Below are 23,166 nucleotides of genomic sequence, written 5' to 3' on the forward strand. Positions count from 1 at the left end.
CAAATCTGTTTTACACCTTCATTCTTCCCCCTCACTTCACATTACAGGCTCAAACAACCAAATTCCACACTGTGAGCCTGACATGAAATCAAAAAGCACCATCAAGGCCCTGTATCCCACAATTGTCACTGACTCAACTTGATTCCAAGAATCCACATTCCAGGTACAGCCTTTCACCTTTTTTTTTTCCCCACTATTTGCTTGCAGCTCTTCATCCTAAAGATTCATACCCAAGCCAATGGAACTTTGCCCAAACTGAAAACCCTTTAAACAATAGCTCTCAAAAGTATGATGTGACCCATAATAGGGTATTTCTGAAAACACTGTAGGACATTTTTATGGCAGCATTAACTGTTATATTGCTCACAGTATAAGAAAATAAGAGTTATTACATTTACTGCTATGATTCTTCTGCTTCTTTTTGGTATCCAAGATTTCCAGTGTCCTCTCTTGCAGCTACCCAAGTTCCAAATTTGCTTTTGGTCAAAATTATCAGCGATAAAAATCTATAAATACAACACTTTCTTTAAAACGTGTGAAAAACAAAGTCCTTTGTCCATTGTAATTAGATTTGAATTTAGTTCATTTTGTATCTCAAATATAATTGCAATACCAACTTTACATTTTTTTTCTTTACAAATTAGAAAGATTTCAGAATATCATGAAATATATAATCTTACATTAAAATTTACACCCATCAGTAAGAAGACTGACAAGTTCTTCTACTGTAATTTTGGCTTTGGTTTCCTTAAAATACTTTTTTGGCTGCATGATTTATATGGACTAAATACTTCACAATAAGCATTCAATTAAGAAAATATTCCTGCTCAAGGATAAAGATGTGCATTGCCAAGTACTGTATACAATAATACATTGCTCATTGTATTCTTCAAAAGTATAAAGGCCAACAAGTGCTTTAGTCATGCTGGGAATGCACTCTGAACAAACACTAAGGAATTATGTATCAGTAAATACTAATTCCACCAGCACAAAAATCCCACAGGTATAACAGTGGTGTTGAGCACAAAGAAATTACATTTATAAAAAGTTGAGATCAGTTTCTCAAAGCAAGATACAAATTACTCAAGCATATACATAATCAAACAACCTTTAAGAACCTTTATTAATTAATTTAAAGCACTGGAAAAATGAGCCACATTTGGTGGGGAGGAGGATAGCCATGCAGGACACTTTTTTCACTAATTGAAAAGTTACTGAAAGTCACTGGATTTTACTTCTTCTAACAGAAATGTTGAAATCATTCAAAGGTATTGGAAGCTTCAATTCAGAGGTTAGAAAAAAATTCTATGCACAAAACCTCACACTCAATATGTCAAGGAAATAACATTACAGATGGCCTTAAGAATCAGCAGGGTTAAGACCAAAGGCTACAACATTCTCCAATGCTGTAGACAGAAACATTCCAAAGCAGCAGTACACTAAGTAGCAAAACACCAGCCTTGCCCATTTCACTAAAAACATACACTTAAAAACTCCAGCTTTGATTACAAAAACAATGACAAAATTTTTAAATACAAAACCTATTCAAAGAAAACAGCTAAAGAAGAAACTGTAATTACAATGTAATTACAATTGCTCAGACAACATAACTTTATTAATTTTATTAACTTTGCATTGTCCTCAAAATCTCTGCACCTAAAAAAAATCATTAATAGTAGTCAGTGTTTCAGCAGAGTGTTTGCTTAGAATTTATCTATTAGTGTCACTGTAATCATATACATGGGAAAAGTACAACAAATACTTTAAATTTAGATGTTGAAAGAACTTTTTTCCTCTTTTTTAGTATTAAAAGTCAAAAAAGTAAAGGAAAAGGCTACAGCAGGACTTAGACTGCAAGAAAATCCTGGATCTGGGCAGGTACTTGTGAGTGTGTATGGGAGAAATACCATTTATTTTATTAAAATGTTAATTCTGTATTTTTTATCAAGTATATTAATGCAAAACCAGAAACAGCATTATTACATACTGGCAAATAGGATGGAGAATCTTCATCTCTTCCTATGTTATTTAATCACGTCCAAATCCACAACCAAAAGAAAAAACTGTACTGTTTACCCAGATGTGCTCTAACACATGAAATTTTTGTAGTTTATTTTGGTCATTGCTTGGTTTAGGAAAAAAGCAAGCCCCTGAATTATTTAGGAAAACAGTCTAAATGAAATGAACAGATTTTTCTTTTGGTTTCTTCTTCTTGGATTTTGAAACAGAACTTTAACAGAGCACTGTATCAGCTCTGTTCTTATCACCTTCTTATTTTCTCATAATAAACACATACTTGTTATCAGTTTGCATTTTTTCTTAGTGGATTCACAGCCTCAGATTCTTTTCACTGAGCAGATCCAGTTGGCAACAATACAATGCCAAGTTCTTGGTTAATCATTAGCATTGTTCCTCTGCTGGCTCCTCAGAAGCTCCAACAATGAAGACAGTAGAAATTTCACAAAAATCAAGAATACTAACAGCTCTTTGACAAGTTTTAGAGAAGTCTCAATCACTTGACAGCATGCTTGATCAATCTATCCTTTTTTGCATATAGCCATCACTTACTACCAAGATTTCTGTACCAGCTGAAAAGTACAGAAGGAATGGCAGCCTATTCTGTACAGATAACCAAAGGTTTGCACTAAGAGAAGCTCATATTGAGAAAGATAATGTTATTTCTACAAATCTGTAACTTTTGTAGTTCTAATGCTCTAATTCAAATCTTATGCCACATCTTCATTCTTTCCCTTTTATTTTTTGACCTGTGATGTACAATGTATATTGTTAAGTGGCTTCATATTAACAAGTGACACCCAAACATCGTCTCAAATTTACCTATTTAAATTTCCAGATATTTCTCTTCCACTGTTTATTAGGAACAGTGCCTTTTGTTCAAACATACATATAAAACGGAAGCACAATCTTGTATAATCTTGATTATGAATGAATGTTCTTGTCAGCTACAAGCTGCATGTCCATACACATGAAAGGGAGAAGTGAATCTTCACAATATAAGGGCTTCAAAGTCAGGAAATATTTACCCACACTCAGTTTAATTTCAAGCTCTGCTCAGCAAAGCAATAGCAGAGGAATGAGTTACCATTCACCTCAGACCATTCACCTACATTGCATTTGCTGCACTATTACAAGCATGAAGTCTCAAACTTCAGAAGTTACCTGAGTAGAATCAAGAAGATTCTGATCAATCAACAGTAAAACTAAAAAAATTATACAATCACTACCTCTGATACAGTGATCTTTCCTGGATCTGAAAAAGCTTTGTAAATTTGAGCCAAGAGTCAAAATGAAATAAAGAGATTTATCCAAGATTAACAAAAAGACTAGGATTGTAGAAACAGAACAGATACATCCAAGGCACCAATACAGCTCTATTCAAAAAATGCAGGGCTCACCAGTTTTCTTTGTGAAAATAATAATTGCTTGAAGAAAATATTAATTTCTTGAAGAAAATAAGAATTGCTTCAATACAGAGAGCAGCCACCACAAAGTCATGGTGACTGCACACCCCACAGTGAGCACCACTCACACCAGGTAGATCACCCTTCAATCTAACTACCTTGTCTTACCCACTCCATTACAGACACCTGGCTGGAACTTGGGCAAAAACAAAGTTAGGATTCACCAAATAAAGAACAACAAGACCCAACTAACTCTAACATGTGTGTCAGGTGTGAACTGCTTATGAATGCAATATTGTAGTCTTAACTCCAGACATCCCTTGCACATCTAGCTGACAGAACCTACTGCTCCAGCTTCGTTCCCTTCATCACACCACAGATTAACTCCCCACACGATCCAGAGTCACAGCCTGACTTCTGTGCACCAAAAGCACAAACACAAGTAACACACACAACCAAACTCTTCTTAAAATGTTTAATCTAGAATCAGAAGCCAGGAAGAAAGCCTGCAGAGACATGGGATTGCCCCCATTCTGGCACAGCTTTTGCAACACAAAAGTAGAACAGCTTCCCGGTAAACCACAGTGATAAGGTTGTAACACCTGAGTAATGTAGCTACTGAGAGAGAATGGAATTTTTCTGATTCAAACTGCTAAGTTTATAAGGATACAATATTTGTAAAATGTAGCAAACCACAACAGACTTCTCAGCTACTTGCGGTACACAAACCCATTCTATCTTAGAGAGGAAATGTGTCGCAGCAAGCAGTAACAACTCTGATTTGGGCAAGTAACTGTATAAAGAGGTAATTTTTAGACTGTAAATGAGAAGTTTCATAAAAAACTTGTGTTCCGTGTCTCAATTAGTGCTAATATCCAAAGACTGTAGGAATCTAGAAATTAGCAAGTCATTTGAAAGGAGAGAACGCTGAGAATTAAAGGAAGTTACTAAACACGGTAATTTTACAAATATATTTGCCAATACAGTTTGACTAGAGTACACTTCAAAATACAAGAAAAGCTTTAAATTTGTAATTTTACCACATTGCTCAAAACAGGTGGTGAAAAGTCACCAACCTACCATCAAAGTTAAAAGAGGCAGGCCAAGAGCTATTCTGAAAATAAAAAACCACCCTAAGGTTTTTGAAACTACCTTTGGATTTTCTGAATTTAGCTCTGAATTGACACTCAAAATACTAATTTACTTCTTCATTATTGTGAAAAAACCAAACCCCAAACCAGCTTTATCAGGATTGAAATACTTATTGCAAAGGCTGAAAATAGCTGTTCCTACCTCCACTTTCGTTCTGTAGAGAATGAGACGCTTTAGGCTGCCCACTTTGGCTATGTGGTTGAAAGCCTGAGGTGGTATTTTATCACATGATGAGAGATTTAATTCCTGAAGATTTGGACACATTTCAGTGATGACCTCCAAGCATGTTTCATTGAGGAAATGGCCACAAGACAACTCAAGACGTACTAGCTCAGAGCCACAGACTTTCAGGAACCTGTAAAAGAAGCCCACATTTTAAATGAAAAATTAACATACTTTCAGGTGAGAGTCTGAGTACTGTCAAAATCTTAACCATGTAAACCAGGAAATAATTCCTTTCAACAAAGAAAAGACAATGGTCTCGATAATTCTGTTTTGGTTTAGGAAGTGAGAACATGCTTTGTTATTAACTCTAAGATAATGGAGCAAAGTAAAACACTGATCATGTTTGAAATGTTTTAAAACAGTTGAAGCCAATTTTGACAATGGCCTACAAGTTTACACCAATAATTTCATATTTATCTCAGGAAGATCTGCAAATATAAAAATTAGGTTATAAATGGATGATCCATTCAGAATTGTTTTAAGACTTCCAGGAAAAAAAAAATCTCATTCTTTTCATTAACAAGTCAGAATCAACACTTGCTAGCTGTTCTAGAACACAAATTCCTGAGGAATATATGGAATATATGACTTTCATTGGAATTATAAAAAATTAATATATCATATGAGAAAAGACCCAAAATGTAGAAACTTTGATGGTCTCTATATTTTGCTTTCCTGTCAGAGATCTCGTGCCAGAATCTCAAGCTCTTTTATCTCTAATCTGAGCTTTAACCAAAATGACATAAACTTAGTCCCTTTTCATTTCAAAGATAACCATCAAACCATAAATTAACCACTAGGCTTGTAAGCTTGATATTTAAGAAGATTTAAGAGCCCCCACAATTGCCATGCTTATATTTTGATAGTTCCTCCAGTAGAAAGACAAGTGTCTTAAACTACAGGTTGTAATGAGTTTCCCATGTTATTTCCTAGAATAATGGACCTACTTGTGAAAGAGCATGAATTAGTTTCTCTTAATAAATATTCTGATCTGCTCTCTTACCAGTTCTATCCTACAAAAACATTCAGGCAGACAAAGCAGATTCAGGATCGGACACTTCCACCATGAAGTCAGTATTACTTCTTGGGTTTAACTGATGGAATAAACATGCCAGACAGACACAAGGCTCCTGCTTGCATAAAAACCTATTGCTGCAAGGAAAGAGTTATCAGCCTTCCCAAGCATTTGTTCATGCTGAAGCTTAGTAAAGAAATTGCTGCTGGTCTCAGAAGAAGACACATTCAGGGAGGCATTCCTTAATGACACCCAAGCCCAAGACTTGAAGTCCATCTTTCAAGACCCAAGTTTTCAAGCTGCCTCCTTTCCTTATTTTTTCATTACTTACTCAAGTCACCTTATTTATTTATTTATATATTTATTATCACCTTTCTTTATTCCTTTCACCTTGCATATTACATGGCCTTAGTGTGATCATGTAGATCCTATGTAATACAGAGGGAAAAGGAGATTCCAGGGTGGCATCTCCATCCCTGCACGTTTCCAAGAGTCACCTGAAACCTTGACTGACCTGATCTAGCGTTGGGGACACTGGCACTTCAAGTGGGAGCTTGGAGTAGACGACCTTCAGAGGTCCCTAACATCCAACATTTCTATGAGCCTAAGCAAACAGAAACAAAGAGAGGGTCTGAGACACTCAGAAAGGGGAGACATAAGCCCCAGAGTCACAGGAGTTCTGCCATGGACGGTCTGCAAGTCTGCTCCTCCACTGTTTTTTTCTAATTCTGCAGTCTCTATTTAGGCTCTATTTTAGCTTTTAAAGTCAGAGTTTAATAAAACACCAAGCAGTTTCCATACTGGACACAGTGAATTCACAGAGACTGGTAAGCCTTCCTGTGGGAATGTCAGAGCTGAAATGACATGACAATTCACAACAATTAACATCAGGTATTTAAACATTAAAGTGCTATTTTAGACTAGCAATAGAGTTCGACACTATTATGGAGAAATGCAGGATGGAAATCCCCTGGAAATCAGAGTAGAGATATATGGATACATTGCTGATTACCAATTAGCCAATTCCTCTATTTAATGAGTGCTTTAACAATACATTCACACAGCTTCTTTCATCAACAAATTATCAGATTTGTTTGAATGATGGTATTTTCCATAAAACTTCGTCAGTCACCACTTATTATACCTCTAGCTTTTAATTTGTTAACAAATAAATATTTTATGAATGACTCCATTACAATAATGGATGTTAGTTTAACTGCCATATAATTTAACAGGGTTTGGCTGTTATAAATGTTAGTAGAGATCAATGCTTTTCTCCTTCTAGGACTATTAAAAGTTAACATTACCAGGTCAGGGAAACACTCAGTTATGCCCCCAGACATGGAGAAGAACTCCAGGCTCACCAGCTGGAGGAATTATTATCCTCATAACATTTTATTTAAACTCATTACACTTGAAACACACAAGCAGACCAAACACAGCGACAGCAACAAGCACTGCCCTTCATGGCTTTGCTGCCTTGTTGGAAAAGGTTATTTAGGAGACATGAAACAGAAACAAAAGGGGGATAAGGTACATGCAGCAGCAGGGTACAAGAATGAGTGGGCATGCATGTAGGAAAGAGAGGAACAGAAGGAGGAATCTGAGGAAGTCAACAAGCAGCACAGGGCAGAGAACACTGGGCAGAAGTGCACAGTTCTGGGACACCTGATCTTTGTTTGAATTAAACAGACTGCTCAGGATAGAGGTTTTTGCTGCTGTCTTTCCACATGGATCTCCACGCAGAGCCATATGGCAAGGTTCTCATACTTTCAAACCAAGTGTGGCATGGTCTTCGTATTTCTGAGACTTAACAGCCTCTGAGTGACTGGATTGATTTAGCTGATCTGAAAACAAACAACGCCCAAAAAAGCACCTTCCACCCAAATCAAAATTTCTTCACATTTCTTCACATACCTCTCCTTTAATCACTGAGGATTGACTGGTTCCTGTTCTCAGTGTTTTCTCTGTTCTGCAGTCATCCATCCCTTTAGTTTTGTTTTTATTATCAATATTTTATACACACCATTTCTGAAGTGATTTCTCTTCATCCCTTCATGTTTGCTATAAAATATGACTGAACAACCTAGGATGACGTGAACATTTCTTTTGCTAGACAGTGCATTGGGCCTTTCCCTTGAAGTTTATCCTCATGTTAGACAGCAGCATTTCAGGCCTTGTGGTTGCTCAGTTTTGCTTCTTTCTGGTTTTTGGAGGGTGGAGAGGGGCCCTCTTTTGTTGTTTGTTTGAGGTTTTTTTCCCAGAGGGGAGGGGATTGTTGTTTTTTATTAAAAAAGGAATCCCACTTTCCATCACCTTCTGCCTACTCTCAAGAACTGCTGCTTATTTTCAATCCCTCAAGCTTTTGGGAAGTAAGCTCTAGTGAAGTTTTCCTGAAACATCAGATATATCTATTATCAGGCAGGATGATATTTGCTCATGGTTAAACCCATCATGATCACAGGGTCACTTAGCCCACTAACAATTTCCAGTCTTGTAATTCATGTGTACATCATAAACATATCTCATGATCCAAAATTAAAATCCAAGGTACAAGAGATGGAAGACCTCCCAAAGAGGAGGAAAAGAATGGAAGACCTCCCAAACAAAATTCTCAAAATACCTTTAGACATGTGCTTATGCAGGTACTGAACACATCACATTTCCTCCAATGCTTTCTGGTGGATCTAGAACCTATAATTAACTCTTAGTTTAATGATCCTCACTTACTCTATATTCCCCAGTTCAAAATAACTGAAAATTCTACAAGAAGTAGGGATCACAGTCCTGTTCTCTTTCATTTACTCATCCTTCCTAAATGCAATTAGCTACATGGTTTTACATTCCTTTAGTGCAATTAACACAACAGTTTTCTATTATGCTGATTTTACCAAATCTTTATTCAATTAAAATCTTCACTACTGATTTTATACTCATTGGCATATATTTGAATTTGGTATTCAAGAAAGAGGGTGGAAAAGGGAAGCAACTTCTATCTGTGAATAACACAGGGTTGGACAGAATTCTTTTCCTTTAGCACTTTCCCTTGTAATGTTAACTTACATTAGCATCCATATTAGGGATGTTATCTCTGTTACTTGGCAGATACAATACTGCCCCATTTGCCAGAATCCTAGAATCAGTATTTCATAAAACAGCCATTTCTGTCTACTTCAAGCCAACCACATGCTCCCTCCAGCTACTCAGGTCTCCTGTTTCCAGAGCCTGTCACCAGACAAGCAAAATGTCAAAACTCACCTGGATTTTATTCTTCCTCATTTCACTTCCAAGATCTTGAGAACCCCTCTTTCTTACGTAGTTCTATCTGTATGATTACTTGCACAAGCTCACAGAGCATTATTTCGGCCTTACAATTACAGTTTTACATTTAATAAAATGGTTTGTAGAATTCCATTTTAATATCATTCTTAAAGATCTGTTCATATATTTTTAAATTCACAGTGATGCTTCTCCTTTCAAGACTGCCATGTTACATGACAGCAGCAGCATTTAGCACAGGTAATTGTAACCAAAGTGTTAAGGTTGGTATGAGTGGAGAACAACTGGGTACACAGAGGTGTAGGAGAAGGAAAAAGAACAAATGGCATCACAAGGGCTGGGACAGAGTTGTGTGTTGGTGGAAGTCAGATTAGCAGGTCACTGAACACTTGTGCAGGCAGTTTCTCAGGGCACACAGATCAGGAGATGAAGGATAGGACCAGCACAGGATGGTGAGACCACATGCCAGACAAATTGATTTGGATACACATCTTGGTTCTCTTGGCATATGCAAGTATTCATGCTTAAGAGTGAGACTTTGTAAGGTAATCTGGTTTTAAAATTAAAAAAAAATTTTAAATTAAAAAAATTTCCCTTCCTCTAGCTATTCTAATTGGTACAATGTTATTTTCTACTCTAGCATGTATTATACTTCCTTTTTGGTAAGTAAATCCTAAAACATGGCATGTAAGTAAGTCAAATATCAAGTATTGGATCTTGTGCTTTTCTCAACACACATAAACTATACTAAGAAAAACATGCAAACAAATGTTGTAACTTACTCTCAACCAACCCAAGTTTTACTAAAAACCTCTGGAAATTAAAGCAAGAGACAGACCTGATTGTTAAATTGAGAATCCCTGTAAAGTCACATATTACTCCCATTTTCTGTGACTGTTTGGTGCATATTTCAGTAATTTCTCTGACCCTCCTGCTAGTTTGACTTCTAGCAAAGCCTCACCAAATTAAATATTGTCAGAACACAAGCCTTCAATTGTCAACAACAACAAAACTGTTAAAGAAATATTCCTGGATGTGCTTGTCATGCAAATACTGCATCACTAACCTGAAAATAAAACACTATTAATTCATTTTCACAGTGTAAAATGTCAGATGTAAATAAAAATCCTAATTCCTCAGATATTTAAAGCAAAATAGTTTAAACAAGTTAATGATATTATCAGTGAGCCAAGGAAATCTGCATGCAGAAGTCAGTTTTTAAACTGTCATTGTCCTTGAGCTGTTTAAACCCCAGAGCATTAATTCAGCATCTCAATATTTACTACTCCTCCAATCAACTCCCCTCACTTTTCTTATATAGGTCCTACCCTCCCACACTGATATTTCCCCCTGGCATGAAGAGATGCACCAGACCTCTAAAGCCAAGAGAAATGCAGAGCTGCTTATGTAATGCTTGCTGTGAAATCTTTGCTTATTCCCTGTCATTTTACATCCCAAGCTCCTGAGACTGCTCAGATACTCCTTTCACTTTTTTGTACACTTCTAGTTCAATCTAATATAAAGTTTAGTTAATTTATATTATATGCTGAAATGAAAAATTTATGATAGTAATTTTTAGCCCTAAGGAGTAGATGTTATCAATAAGTTAAAATACCTTCAGCTTTGCCTCAGGATGTTCATATGCCTGAAGCATTCTGTCTTCTCATGATAATACAGTATTTGCTCCAGTCATATTTCCTAAAATTGCTTTTAACTCCTTTTCACTCTAATACATTTCTGAAGAAAATACATATTTTCAATCATTTCTTAGTATTTTCAATCATTTCATGCACATATGAACATTTTAAAATGACAAATTTATACAAGCTACTACTTTTAAGACTGTCGTAAGAAACAACCAATAAAAACATTTTTGAAAGATATTTTCCAAAATAAGATTTAAGCAAGAGTAGCATTTAAACATACACTGACTTGTAGAAATCATAACTTAAACTGTACAACTGTAAGAATTAAACCAACTCTACGCGTTTTGAATTCAACACTGACAAATGTAACTCCAAATGCTGAGAAAAAATACAAAAATATACGTATGCTGGTTTTGGACAAAAGGAAAAATAATTAAAAGCAAATCTTGTTCTAATGAGTCTCCTCTATTAGTAGATACTTTCATAGCAAATAAGCAGCAAATTTTCCTCTCCTGGAGGCCAGCAAATTTGACAAACGTGCTGATGAAGACCATCAAAAGAAAAACTTAGGCTGGGGATTTCACTAGAAAAGGCTTTTACAGAAGAAAAGGTTGCAAAATCATTTCTATAACAGAAAAAAGTTTAAAACCAGACCTAGTTACAGTGGAGAAATTTTGTTCCACAAGGAAAATGATAAGCACAGTTTAGACATGCAAATTATTTAACTTATAACTTTGCTTCTAAAATTTATGATTGAATTGCACCTCCCATTCCCAGACTGCATCCATCTCTTCCAAGAAACACTTTTTCCTAAAGCTAATTTCAGAATTGCAACAATGTCAAATTTTTATTTCCATTTGTTACAAATAAATATAATTCCTTATAAGAAATAGAAACTTACAGATTTAATTTACTTACAGAGTATTAACATACAAATAATGAATATTTATTATCTAAAAACACTGTATGCATATACATGTTAGTAGTAATTCAGCACTGAAGAAAAAAAATTAGTAATAGTAATTTTCAACTAAGTAGAAGTCAGAAATGCCAGTTTCTGACGGGTAAAGTTTATAAGTCTCTGAATCTGGCAATAATTTCTTACAATACTATGAAGACTTTTCACAGTACTGTATATTAAAAAAAAATAAATTATGGAAATGAAAAAAGTTGCCACAAAGATTCACATATGTTAAGTTTTCAAAAGACAGACTTAATAGCTAAGCATCAGAAAGCAGGCACTTCATGATTTCAGAGTTGAATTCTCAATTAAAGCTTGCACATTTATCCTCTGCATAAAGTATCTAACACAAAATCCAAATTTGGGAGAAATTTTTGTACCCAATTCAACTAGCTGATGTACATTTTCTTTCCCTACCAATAAGCACAAAAGAGGCACAGGATTCTTGGATTATACTGGAGGGTCTGGAAAAACAGAAGAGACATTCCCATTTTGTCATCTTGACAAAATATTTCTTCAAAATATTTTACTTCCTCAGGTAAGGAACTTAGGCACGAAAGGAAAGAAAATGTCTGCATACTTGAGTTAACCTTTTTATTCAGAAAACAAATGAGAGTTAAGAGAACATTTTCAGATATATTAAACATTTTTGTTTCTTATCAATTTCTGCTTTCACCTGCCATTGCTGATTACCCCTTAGTTGCAGCAACAACTTTTGCTTAAATGAAATGCATTGATAGAAGCTGTTTAACTAATGCAAATGAGCAAAGAAGCAAGAAATGATATCTTAAGAAAGCAGAGAACATGGCTGTTACAGAGAGAAGAATCCCTGCAAATTTGCTATTTAATGACCTACACCACAGTCATATTTTCAGCTCATTGGAATATGCACATGCAACCCCCCTGTTTTCCAACAGGGCTAATGTTTTAAATCACTTTTATGAAAATATTTGCATTTACATTGGACTCCAGTGATTACTTGGCTCATACCATGCGAGCATGCAATCAGTTTATTACTGCAGCCATTCTAATACTGTCCTACTGATGACTCATCTGTACAAAGAACAGCCACAAACATTTTCCTTGTAAGAGGGATTTTTGATAGCTCGGTTCTAGCAGAGTGGTTCAGAAGCCCAGAAGAAAGCAAAACACTGCTCCCCCTGGAAGAAGCCTTTCAGTCACAAGCAGCTTGGAACATGCAGATTCTTCAGACTGCTATGGACTTCTGCTGCTATATTTAGTATCTCCTACTGTTTCAGCTGTTCCTTTTTTCTACATCATAACATTCACACCCTTTACAGTAAATTCAATACATTTTTTGCCTTTTAATAAAGTTTCAAATACTTAGTGAAGCTACCGTGCAGCAGCTCTGCAAACAGAGCTTGTCAAAACATTTCTGTACATTTGACACTGACCTGCTAAATCCAGAAACAGAGATGGCTCCCCTGTTTCCAGTCCAAGATAAATTCAGCCACTGGATGAGTGTGCAGCGAGACTGTAGGTGCTCCAGGGATGTGTCATTAATCCTTGCCCAGTAAGGTTGTAAACTGAGATGAATGTACTGCAGAGGGTCACAGCAATGTTGATACAGTAGCTTACAAGTTTGTGCTAGTCTACACAGGTCTGGTACTGTAAGGTGACTCAAAATCAACTGGATGAGCTATATTAAAAAACAGGGAAGAAAAAGTCACAGATGGTCATATAGCACTTAAAGCATTAAGGGAAAACTGCAAAGGAGTAAGAAAATGTGTTCTAACTTCAAGGAAAGTAAAACCTTTTAAGTAAAAGTAACTTCTCAAATAAATCAATTAACTATTAAATAGAACTGCACTGCCTTCTCAATTTGACAACATGCTAAACAAGAAAGGAAAAAGCAGATCAGCATATGAAAGTGACAGGAAGCTTTCAAATCAAAAATTTCTTTACCCATGCTAATTTAAACAGTGATACATACGTAAACACTATGTTTATATATTTCCTTTCACTAAGTCTGCTCTTTCATTGAGCAGAACACAGAACTGGCATCCTCCTTCTTCTCTGTGTTTGGTTTTTAAGATGGGAGATATTTGCAAAGTACATGGAAAAACTATATCACGTCCCAGTTTCCCCACACCCTAAACCAATTTCAGATTTATTCCTCTTCTCACTGCTTTAAAAATCAGTGTTTTGTCTTCTATCCTCTCCTCTGGACTATGCAACCAGGTAAAAAATTCAACATAATCAGATCTCCTTTTACGATCTCTCCCTTGCTCTAATACTTTGAGAGCATTTTTGTTCTACACCAGAGTAAAATCTGAACCGCAAAACCCCTTTTTAACTGCATCAGTTGAATCATCTCAGCTTCAGAATAATCACCAGCCTTTCTGACTAGCATCACTGTAACAGTTTTTGTAATAACTTATGTCACACTCAGGAACTAAGAAATATCCCTCCTCTCTGTTTTCCTTTCCAAGGAATGATCAACACAGACACAAATACTCTCTTTAGGAAATAAAAATGCCCGACAAAATAAAGAAATCCCCTTTAGCTTAGGAACTCAGAGAAAATGCACTTGAAAAGTGAAATCTAAAAATTAACGTTTACTTTACCACAGCTGTCTCTAGCAGATGTAAGTACCTGCACTCAAGTTATATAACTTAAACTGACTGTTATCAAGCAGAGTGGGAAACAGTAACTCACCAAAATGAATCAGAGTAAATGAAAAAACTACAACTCACAAATCAACTCTAAAGGAAGAGAATCCTGTCCCTTCAAAATACCAACGTTTCATTTTAATGTCTTAGAAGGATTCATAAGACAAATCCATCAAAAATCAGAATAAAATCTGTGACGTAAAGCGAAAATGGAGCTTTTTGTGAGATCCAAACAGATTGTACTTCCAATGCATCACTTTATTATGCAGCTACTTTCCACCTCCCCTCCTCCCCCCTTCATTTTTGGAACAACAAAACAATTCAACTTCCTGCAAAATGGAAAATGTTACTTCCTACTCAGCTCCAGATTTAGTATTTAGATTTCCAACAAGATCTACGTATCTTAAAACATTTTAGCTTAACTCCAATGCAAAAATACAGTGTTTGATATACTCCAGTTTCTTTCATACTTGGTTTCAAGTCTTTCATCTTCTCTTCTCCTTGCATGTCCCTTTCCCTAAAAACAGCCCAGACTTTTGTCTCTGGAACTCAGATTGATGCAGAGAACCAGCAGAGATATTTCAATGTAACAGCATATAAAAAAATATTTTTATATAAAAAATATATATATGCACATATAATAACTGCAGTTACATTAAAATCAGCAAAGTTTGCACCCAACTGACATTTAGGAACCTGTTGACATTTTGAAACCTAAAATATCCAAAATAACTAGGATCTAACAAAGATATAATCCCAAGTTAATATCTTGATTTTTGCAAAATTTCAGCTAATCCACACTCTGTAAGTCAGCTAAATATCTATTTTATTAATACCTTTTCCCTCTGATTTTTCTCCCATAGCTTCTAGAGCTGAAAAGTCAGCAGAGGCTGCACAATTAGCAGAATTTATGTCTACAATTAATGTGACACAGTATCTGATAAAAGTAAAGTAATACAAACTTCATTCAGTGAGAAAAAAGCTATTTTGTAACTTCTGAGCAATACAGAGAATGGTGAATGAAACTATAAATGACTGAACAACGTCCATTTACACTAGCTGATTACTTCAATGAGTATTTTGTAACACACAGGGTGTCTTTCCACACCTGAGATGAAACTGCCCCTATTTCAATCAAAAAAATCTATCTTTATTTTTTACTGAATTTGCACTACTTCATAATATACGGAATGAAAACACACCATGAAATGTCACTCCTAGGTTATTATGTTATAAAGTGTTTTTTCCTGGCTTTTGATTAAACAAAAATAACAGGTTCAAAACATACAGGCTAATAACCATTAATCACCATTAGCCTGGAGTCTGGTGTCTGTCAGGAACACACTTTCTGTGTCTGTGTACCCTAGCATAAAGTACAATTTGATATCATAATGAGTATGTGACATGATGTGCTGTACTGTGCTACGCTGTGTTCGTGGTGATTCCAAGAATGCTACAGAAATGACTATCTGCTTTGAAAGCTAATCTCATAATGTAGTTTCTCACAAACAATTTTTACTGTGATTTTTTTCACGGTTTTTACTGTGAAAAACTATGACAATCCTTATTATTTCACACTTTCTTATAAATCAATCAGTAAAAACAAAGTTTATTGGAAAAAGAACAGAAAGAAAACAAAATATAATTTATATAACACTTATTGCCTTTTTAGTCTATGATGGCCTAAGAATAGCAGAGTACTTCCTCTCCCATTTCCGGGGAAAATAAGGCACATGGTAGCTTTAAAACAGGTGTATTTTTTGAACTACCAAATAAAAAATATTGTTTAAAAAAAAATTAGCTTCTTACCTACCACAAAGTTTGCCTATAAGCCCACACAGAATTTCCACTACCCAGCACAGAGGGCAAAACTTTACTTACTGAACCAGAAGTTTCTCTGACTTTTTAAGCTTTTTTGTTGAAAAACAGCAAGCAACAACCATTTGTACTTATAAAATACTTTCTCTTGGTAGAGCACAATAACACCCAACTTGGTTTTTTCAGAAAAGAATGTCTGGATGCTGGTCAAACCTACAGTACTCGTACTTTCTACAAATTTCCTTTTTCAGTTCTTCCACATGAAGATGAAATGGTTTTCCAATTAAAAAAAATACACTGGCCTATGCAAACCACTCATTCAGAAACAGACAAATGAACAACCTGCAATTTTTTGACTAGAGCTGCTACAGCTTAGAATCCATTTAATTAGAACTGATATTAAAACATGCTCAGGTAAAGGACAAAGGATATGTGCACAAAGAGACAAAAAGAGAAGACATGAAGAAGATGGTATTTTAGGGCTTTTGACATTTCTCAGCATAGTTTAGGAAAACACACATCCCAGGTTCCACACAGTACGACTTGCACCAGCAAACACACACACATTTATTAGTGCATGTGAACACCAGCAGACATGAACAGCTCATAACGCTTGTTGGCAGCTTTTGAGAAACTCAGCTTCAAGGAATGACAAAGATGTAATTTATATCTTTCTATACCAAAATTTTAACCAAAAATATATTTTGGACTGGAGCATGCAGAGTCTTCTGACTCTCCTCTCTGGAGAAAAATAAGCTGGGTTTTTAGTAGCCAGCACATCTTGGTGAGTCTCAAATGCACAACACAGATGCTATGCAGGTATTCCTCAGCTTTCCCAAAAGCTTTGAATTTGGTCAGGCCTTCAGACTTCAAGTATTCCTGCAAAGCCAACTAAGACTAAGGCCTTACTCCTTCCACCTGGCAAGCAGCACAAGATGGTCAATGATCTGGGAAGGGAGACCAGGGCATGAAGTCTCTCCTCTAAAATCCTTCCTCAATTTTAGGGTAGCTCTGGAGAAGAGATCACAGACAGTACAAGTACCTCACAGCTAATTAACAGCTGCTTAACACCATCCAAGGTTAGGGAAGGAAAATTCTCTCACTAGGTCATCTAAAAATTTACAGTTTCTTCTACAGTAGTCTGTGCCCCAGGAAGCTGAGCAGTTTTGGGGGGTTTTGGGGGTTTTTTGGTTTTTTTTTTCAGACAGGAGCAATCCTGAAATTTCTTTGGAGTATATACTGCAGCAAACCATTCCTAATGCCATTTTGAGGAACAACATATCCTAGAACGATAGTCTAGGGAAGTTTCATTAACACAAAGGCAAAAAAAAAAAAAAGGCACATTTATGAAAACTTAGGGCAGTTGCACATTGACAATCAATACAGACCTACAGAAAAGGTGCAATTTTTCATGCAATGCCTCAATCAAAACCAGAAGGAGTCAGCAATTGCCTTACTTCACCCACAGTTTGAACACTTCCCCTAAAAAGCTGACATTTGTCAGTCTTAAATAGAGCATGCCGAGAACTGCTTCCATATCCAAGGTGATAAAAATTGTCAGACCACCAAGTACAACATTTTTGTTGCTCCAATGTCCAACCCTTCCAGCTGGACTAGAAAGTAGGAAACTGGGACTTTTGCTGTCACAAAACCAGCACAGAAATAGTCTTTTATGGTTTTCTGACAAATATTCCACTCATATTTTCAGTTTCTTTAAACCAAGGCAGAAGAAAAAAGATGTTCTTGGTATTGACAGACCATATAAATTTATTCATGAAACCAAACATGTTAAAAAATGGATAAAAAAGGAAGCTGGTAGACAAAAAGGAGAGCAGAAAAACAAAATAAAGTACATGGAGACCGAAGTTCATAGGCATAACAAGACTACAGAAATACTTCCTAAATTAAAATTTTAATATGTGTAATCAACCAGTTATGGTTTGATTCAATGGTCTTGGAGGTCTTTTGCAACCTTCATAATTCTATGATCATGTGGGAAAGAAAAGAGATTAATATATCTCTCTGATATTTTAGTATATTATAAATCAATTTATTCAGCCTTTACAACTAGAAAAATTCCTATATTTAAATGAAGGTTTATTTGTAGTTAATTTCCTTGAATTACTAAAACCAACATGTTTTCAAACTTCCAAACAATTATGCAAAGTACCTTCTTTACTTCAGTACTGCCATGCAAGCATCAACAGCAAAATATATTAAACACCATGTGTACTCTGGGGAGAAAACAAACAACCAAACACTACAAGAGCTAACTCATGATAAAATTAGTTTCCTTATTTATTATTCCACTGCATCAACAAAAAAAAAAAGAACCTCAAACCAAACTCAAGAGGTTTGGTTTCAAGAGAAGTTTCAAGAGAAGACAGTAAGAGTTGTTACATTCTCCTACTCGCTCCTTCCTCTTTACAAGCACAGCAAACTTCTGCAGGCTACTAGGGTGGATGGTCACCCAAGCACGGCCTTCGTTTGTCAAATTGGGGTACTTAGAGGCAAAAGATGTTGTAAGACTGAAATACTATTTGATTAGACCAGGCATTTCTGCAAGCACCCTCCAATCCACGGCAGCACACCTCACCCTCCCTTTCAAAAGTGAGTCTGGTTCAAGGCACAAGCTCTCTGAGCATTTGCTGAGCTACCACTGAATGAACGAACACCTGCTGCCTCTGCCAGACTGCAGCAGGAACAATCCTGCCTCTGCCCAAGTCTGACCAGCAAGTGAAGGCTCCTTTCCACGATGTGCCAACAGTTTATTTCAGGAGAGGAGAGGTGAAGATAATTGTTTCATCTCTCAATTCTTACTCCAATCAGGGTACCAGCCTTCATGAACAGCTGTACCCCCCTGAGAATTGCCTGGCCTGCACATGGTATTCAGCAATCATACTCCACAATTTCATTATACTGGAAATTAGAGGTAAGAAAATACTCATCTACACACTCTGAGCAACCATTGTGCTGCCAGGGGAGCTGAAAGGAGTTTGTTCACAACTGTTTTCTGTGTTAATGACAGAATAAAAAGTAGCAAGCATAAAAAGAAGACAGTGTGCTGAAGTCCAGCTATAACATATTTTACCTGCACCACAGTTCAAAATTTAGCTGGATGGGAAAAGCTCATTTAATAATAATATAAAAATATTATGGCACTTTCAAGAAAAAAGCTCTGTATGTTTTGTAAGAGAGAAAACAGGAAAACGAACTTTTAGCCTATTGTGAGCTCTTTCCACTTCCAGATGTTGACTGAATCTTTCCATATCTCTTCTGTGTATTTTCTTTGTCAAGCATGAGGACAAAAAAACCTACCAGAAAACTGCTAAAACCTTTTAAGTTCAAGAGCTGGAAATTCAAGGGTGGAGTATCTGGTGTAAAAACTGTGTGTGAATGCAAAGATCCTTGAGAAGTAAGAGTGCAGTAACTGTACAAATACCTAACATCCACCCATGGAAGCAGACAGACTTACAGAACTCAGGCAGTAAATGCAGGAGATTCACAAGGAATGCAAGGAACTGGGAAAAAACCACAATCCTGACCAATACTCTGTAAAGCACCTTTGCACCCTTAACCATCAAGACAATGATTGAGGGTAAACATGCTTTTCTTACCTCATAAGGCAGTTTATCAAAATATCCATTAGTTGGCCATTCCCTGAGGGTAACAATGCTGAACTGTTTATTAAGGGCGTCCATTCCACAGGCAAATTTTTCTTCATCCTCATCTTCATCTATATCATTCATATCAATCATGGAAGTCTTAAGTGAAAGCACAGGCCTCTCTTTCACACCATGTAGTACCACTGCATCCAGTTCAGTGTAATAGTCCAGAAGGGAGCTGTTCACCTCCAGTCGGATCAAGTTTGTGGGGAAGTTTATCTGCTTGATACAAGGTGTGAACTGCCGAGCCTGAGGACCATTCACCTTTGTAGGTGCCTCAGACCACAGTATTTCCCATCTGGGAAAAAAAAAAAAAGGACACACATACAGTACAGGAATTAAAATCAAGGTTACTAAAGCAATTCCTGAGCACAGTAAGAGGGCAACATCATCTGTCAGAAGTATTTAACAAGCAAGAAAAAGGCTGAAAAATGATTTATGATACTTACATTTTCTCAAGATTTGATAAATACCCTATGGATGAATTTAATTCCTGGTAAACTCACACTAATTCATGACCTTAGCATATTTTCTCCACTGAATAACAAAACAAGCTGTAGAGTCACAGTCACTTGTGTTAGTGTTATCTGTGACCAAGTTTACCTAGCAGCTCACAGGTAAGGTAATGAAACAAATGGATTGCTGATGTCTTCACAATGATGGCATGTCAGTGTAAGTACACAAGCAACACTCTTGCCTGTAACCCAAAGAGAGTCATCTGACCTCTTATTTCCTACAAAATAAAAGAAAAAGCCCCCACCACTCAGTGTCTTTAATATCAAGCCTGTCCAAATTACAGTATTACAAATTAGTAAAAAAATGTAAATTTTACTGTGTTTATCTGCCTAGGCAAGCAAAATGTTCCTTTTACGAGTAATTCAGCGACATATTAGCAAAGAAAGTAGAAACTTCAAGTCATTTTTGAAAGAGTCCTTTGCAAAAGATGCCAGCATTTTTAAACTGCTGAACTGGAAAGCCTTTCTCCTCTTTGGTCCAGTGACAGAAAAAAGAAGTTCAAGGCATATACAGAACTACCATATATAGCATGGTACACACCTTACTTCAATACACAGACCCCAGATCTCCTCCACCAAGTGACAGGGAAACCTGCTGCCAACTGAGTAGCCTGGAGGAACCAAGTCTTACATTCCTTGGATCTTCAGCACTCCCAAGCCCCAGCTTCAAGGATTTCTCTCAGATTTCTTGTCCTATTACATGAATCTCAGAAGCACTCTAGATAGAGTTCTTACTTCAGTACTGGCTCCCTAGTACCTCAGCATCTTGGCTTCCCCTATCAGACACCACTACTTTGAACTTACAACAGAAAAACATGCTTTAACTTTTTCCATCATAACAGAAAGTGAAAAAAATGCAGGGATTTTCATTAAAACACTGCACACAGCATAAGTAAGGTTAAGAAGTTTGATATTTGGAAAAAAAAAAAAAAAGGAAAAAGGGAAAATCAAGAAAATTAATCCACATTGGCCATAACTTCCATTTCACAATGAACATTTTCAGGTATGCACAGATAAATTTTCCTATCCTACATCATGCTGCTCGCCAAGTACTTTATAATAGAATGGGAGACTTGCAGAACTCTTACATCCAAAGGAAAAAAAACCAAAAACGAAATGAACTAAAACCAAACATAAAGAGTAGTGAGCATATGGCACATCAAAGTACTAACATAGGAGAGTGGACAGCTCTACCCTAAAATTAACAGTTTTCATAAGAGAGACATAGTATTAAGAAAAGATTTTATTAATTTACAAAATAAATGTCTATTCATGGCAAAGGAACAGCTGTGGTTCCACTGTCACATCCTCTCACCTAGGTCGATTCTCTAAGCAAATACTCAGGGCTGGCAAGGCACAAGACCTTCCCTGAACATATCCACATCACCACCTGACATTTTGCTTAGACACTTCCATGTACCCACTCAAAGTATCCTTGGGGAAACTCAAAGGCTATTTTTTCACTAATCTAACACACATTGGACCATCAACTTCTAGCAGAATATGTCTGTTACTGACTCCTCCTTTTGGACCCTGGAGAGAGGATTATCTAGCGGCAGCAGAGCTCTTGAAAAAAATAATGTATCTGGAGATCTGGGCTCATCAAATTGCAGTGCAATAACCAGCTCCAGCAGGCAGTAGCTAGTTTCCAGTCTTTGTAATAAACTAGAGAAAATGGAAGACACGTAGCATGATTTCACAATCTTGTGAAGCTCCACATTGCATACCAAATGCTGATGAACAATAAAACCAGTGACAATTTTCCACTGTCCTTGTCATGCTGTTTACTTCTCATCAACAGCCCACCAATCTAACTTCAAAGAAGTTAGCTCTTGGTCTATCTGGAAAAACTCAAGTTTATCAGGTTGATTTGATGATGCTCTCTGCCTTGGTGGCACCACAAACAAGAGCAGGCAATAGCAGCTGCTCTGAGTCAGGGCTGGCAAATCTTTCCTACGTGTAGGCATGGTAAGGTAAATCCTTCCCATGCTCTTACCCCATTACTACAAGTGGAAGTGATCTCTTCCTCTGGGATCACCACTGTGACACTTAAAGAGGCTGCAGGTAATCAGAATGGGAGTGAAGAATTCACATGGGGATCAAAAAAGTCTGAATTTCCAAGAGGTTTCAGAAAGAATTTCATTCTTCTGTTCTGGAACATTCTTTTCTTAGGATAATCCACCTAAAAATCTTTCATAAGAAAGGCATTTTGACAGTCAGTCCTGGTTTGAGGATATGTATCACAATCAGTTTCCCTAGGAAGGTCACCTGCATCTGTTTCAAGCTTACAATGTTCAATAAGCTATTTAACCCAAAACAAAGAGAAACTGAATCCCAATAAATACCTTTAAAGAAGTCAAAGGATTTCTGCCTGCCCCACACCCTGAGTTAATTAAGCAGCTCTCAAAAATCAAGTCGAATCAAATGAATTGAGATAGTACATTGTCCTCCAGTCTTGCAGATATTCAGTAACAGCTGATCAAAGATGTCACACTGAGAATGCTTTGATTAGAAGGTTTCATCAGCAATGTGCTAGAAAGCCTCAGTGTTTCCAGCAAGGAGTGCCAGGCAAAGCCTGAACAAGAGTCAGCAACATCCATATTTTCTCTAGTAATTGAAGAAAAGGAGGACATTAAGTGAGTTTCTCCATTCAGCCATAGACTCAGTTTTCCCATTATATTTTTCTCTGTCCCATGGAGACAGACAGGAACTCAATTTTCTCTGATACTAAAGAAAGACTCCATACATCTATGTGGTAAAGGAAAAAAAAAATCCATCCTTCTTCCTTTACCATGAAGAAAAATACAGTCTAGTGATTTCTAGGCTGAGAATCAT

At 36.5% G+C, this 23,166-nt stretch overlaps 1 protein-coding gene across 1 annotated transcript in view; it reads right to left on the reverse strand.

Moving 5' to 3' along the window:
* Window positions 1-23,166, reverse strand: part of FBXL4 (F-box and leucine rich repeat protein 4) — a 53,724-nt gene that overhangs the window by 17,788 nt on the left and 12,770 nt on the right. The window contains exons 4-6 of the mRNA XM_054279837.1: window positions 19,769-20,114; window positions 13,116-13,360; window positions 4,716-4,929 (exon numbers count right to left, since the gene is read on the reverse strand). Coding sequence (XP_054135812.1) covers window positions 4,716-4,929; window positions 13,116-13,360; window positions 19,769-20,114 — 805 coding nt within the window. The remainder of the gene's footprint in view (window positions 1-4,715; window positions 4,930-13,115; window positions 13,361-19,768; window positions 20,115-23,166) is intronic.

This window comes from Melozone crissalis, unplaced genomic scaffold (assembly GCF_028551555.1).
Source record: "Melozone crissalis strain CALT ecotype California unplaced genomic scaffold, PUWL_Pcris_2 ptg000027l_1, whole genome shotgun sequence".
NCBI classification, from domain to species: Eukaryota; Metazoa; Chordata; class Aves; order Passeriformes; family Passerellidae; genus Melozone; species Melozone crissalis.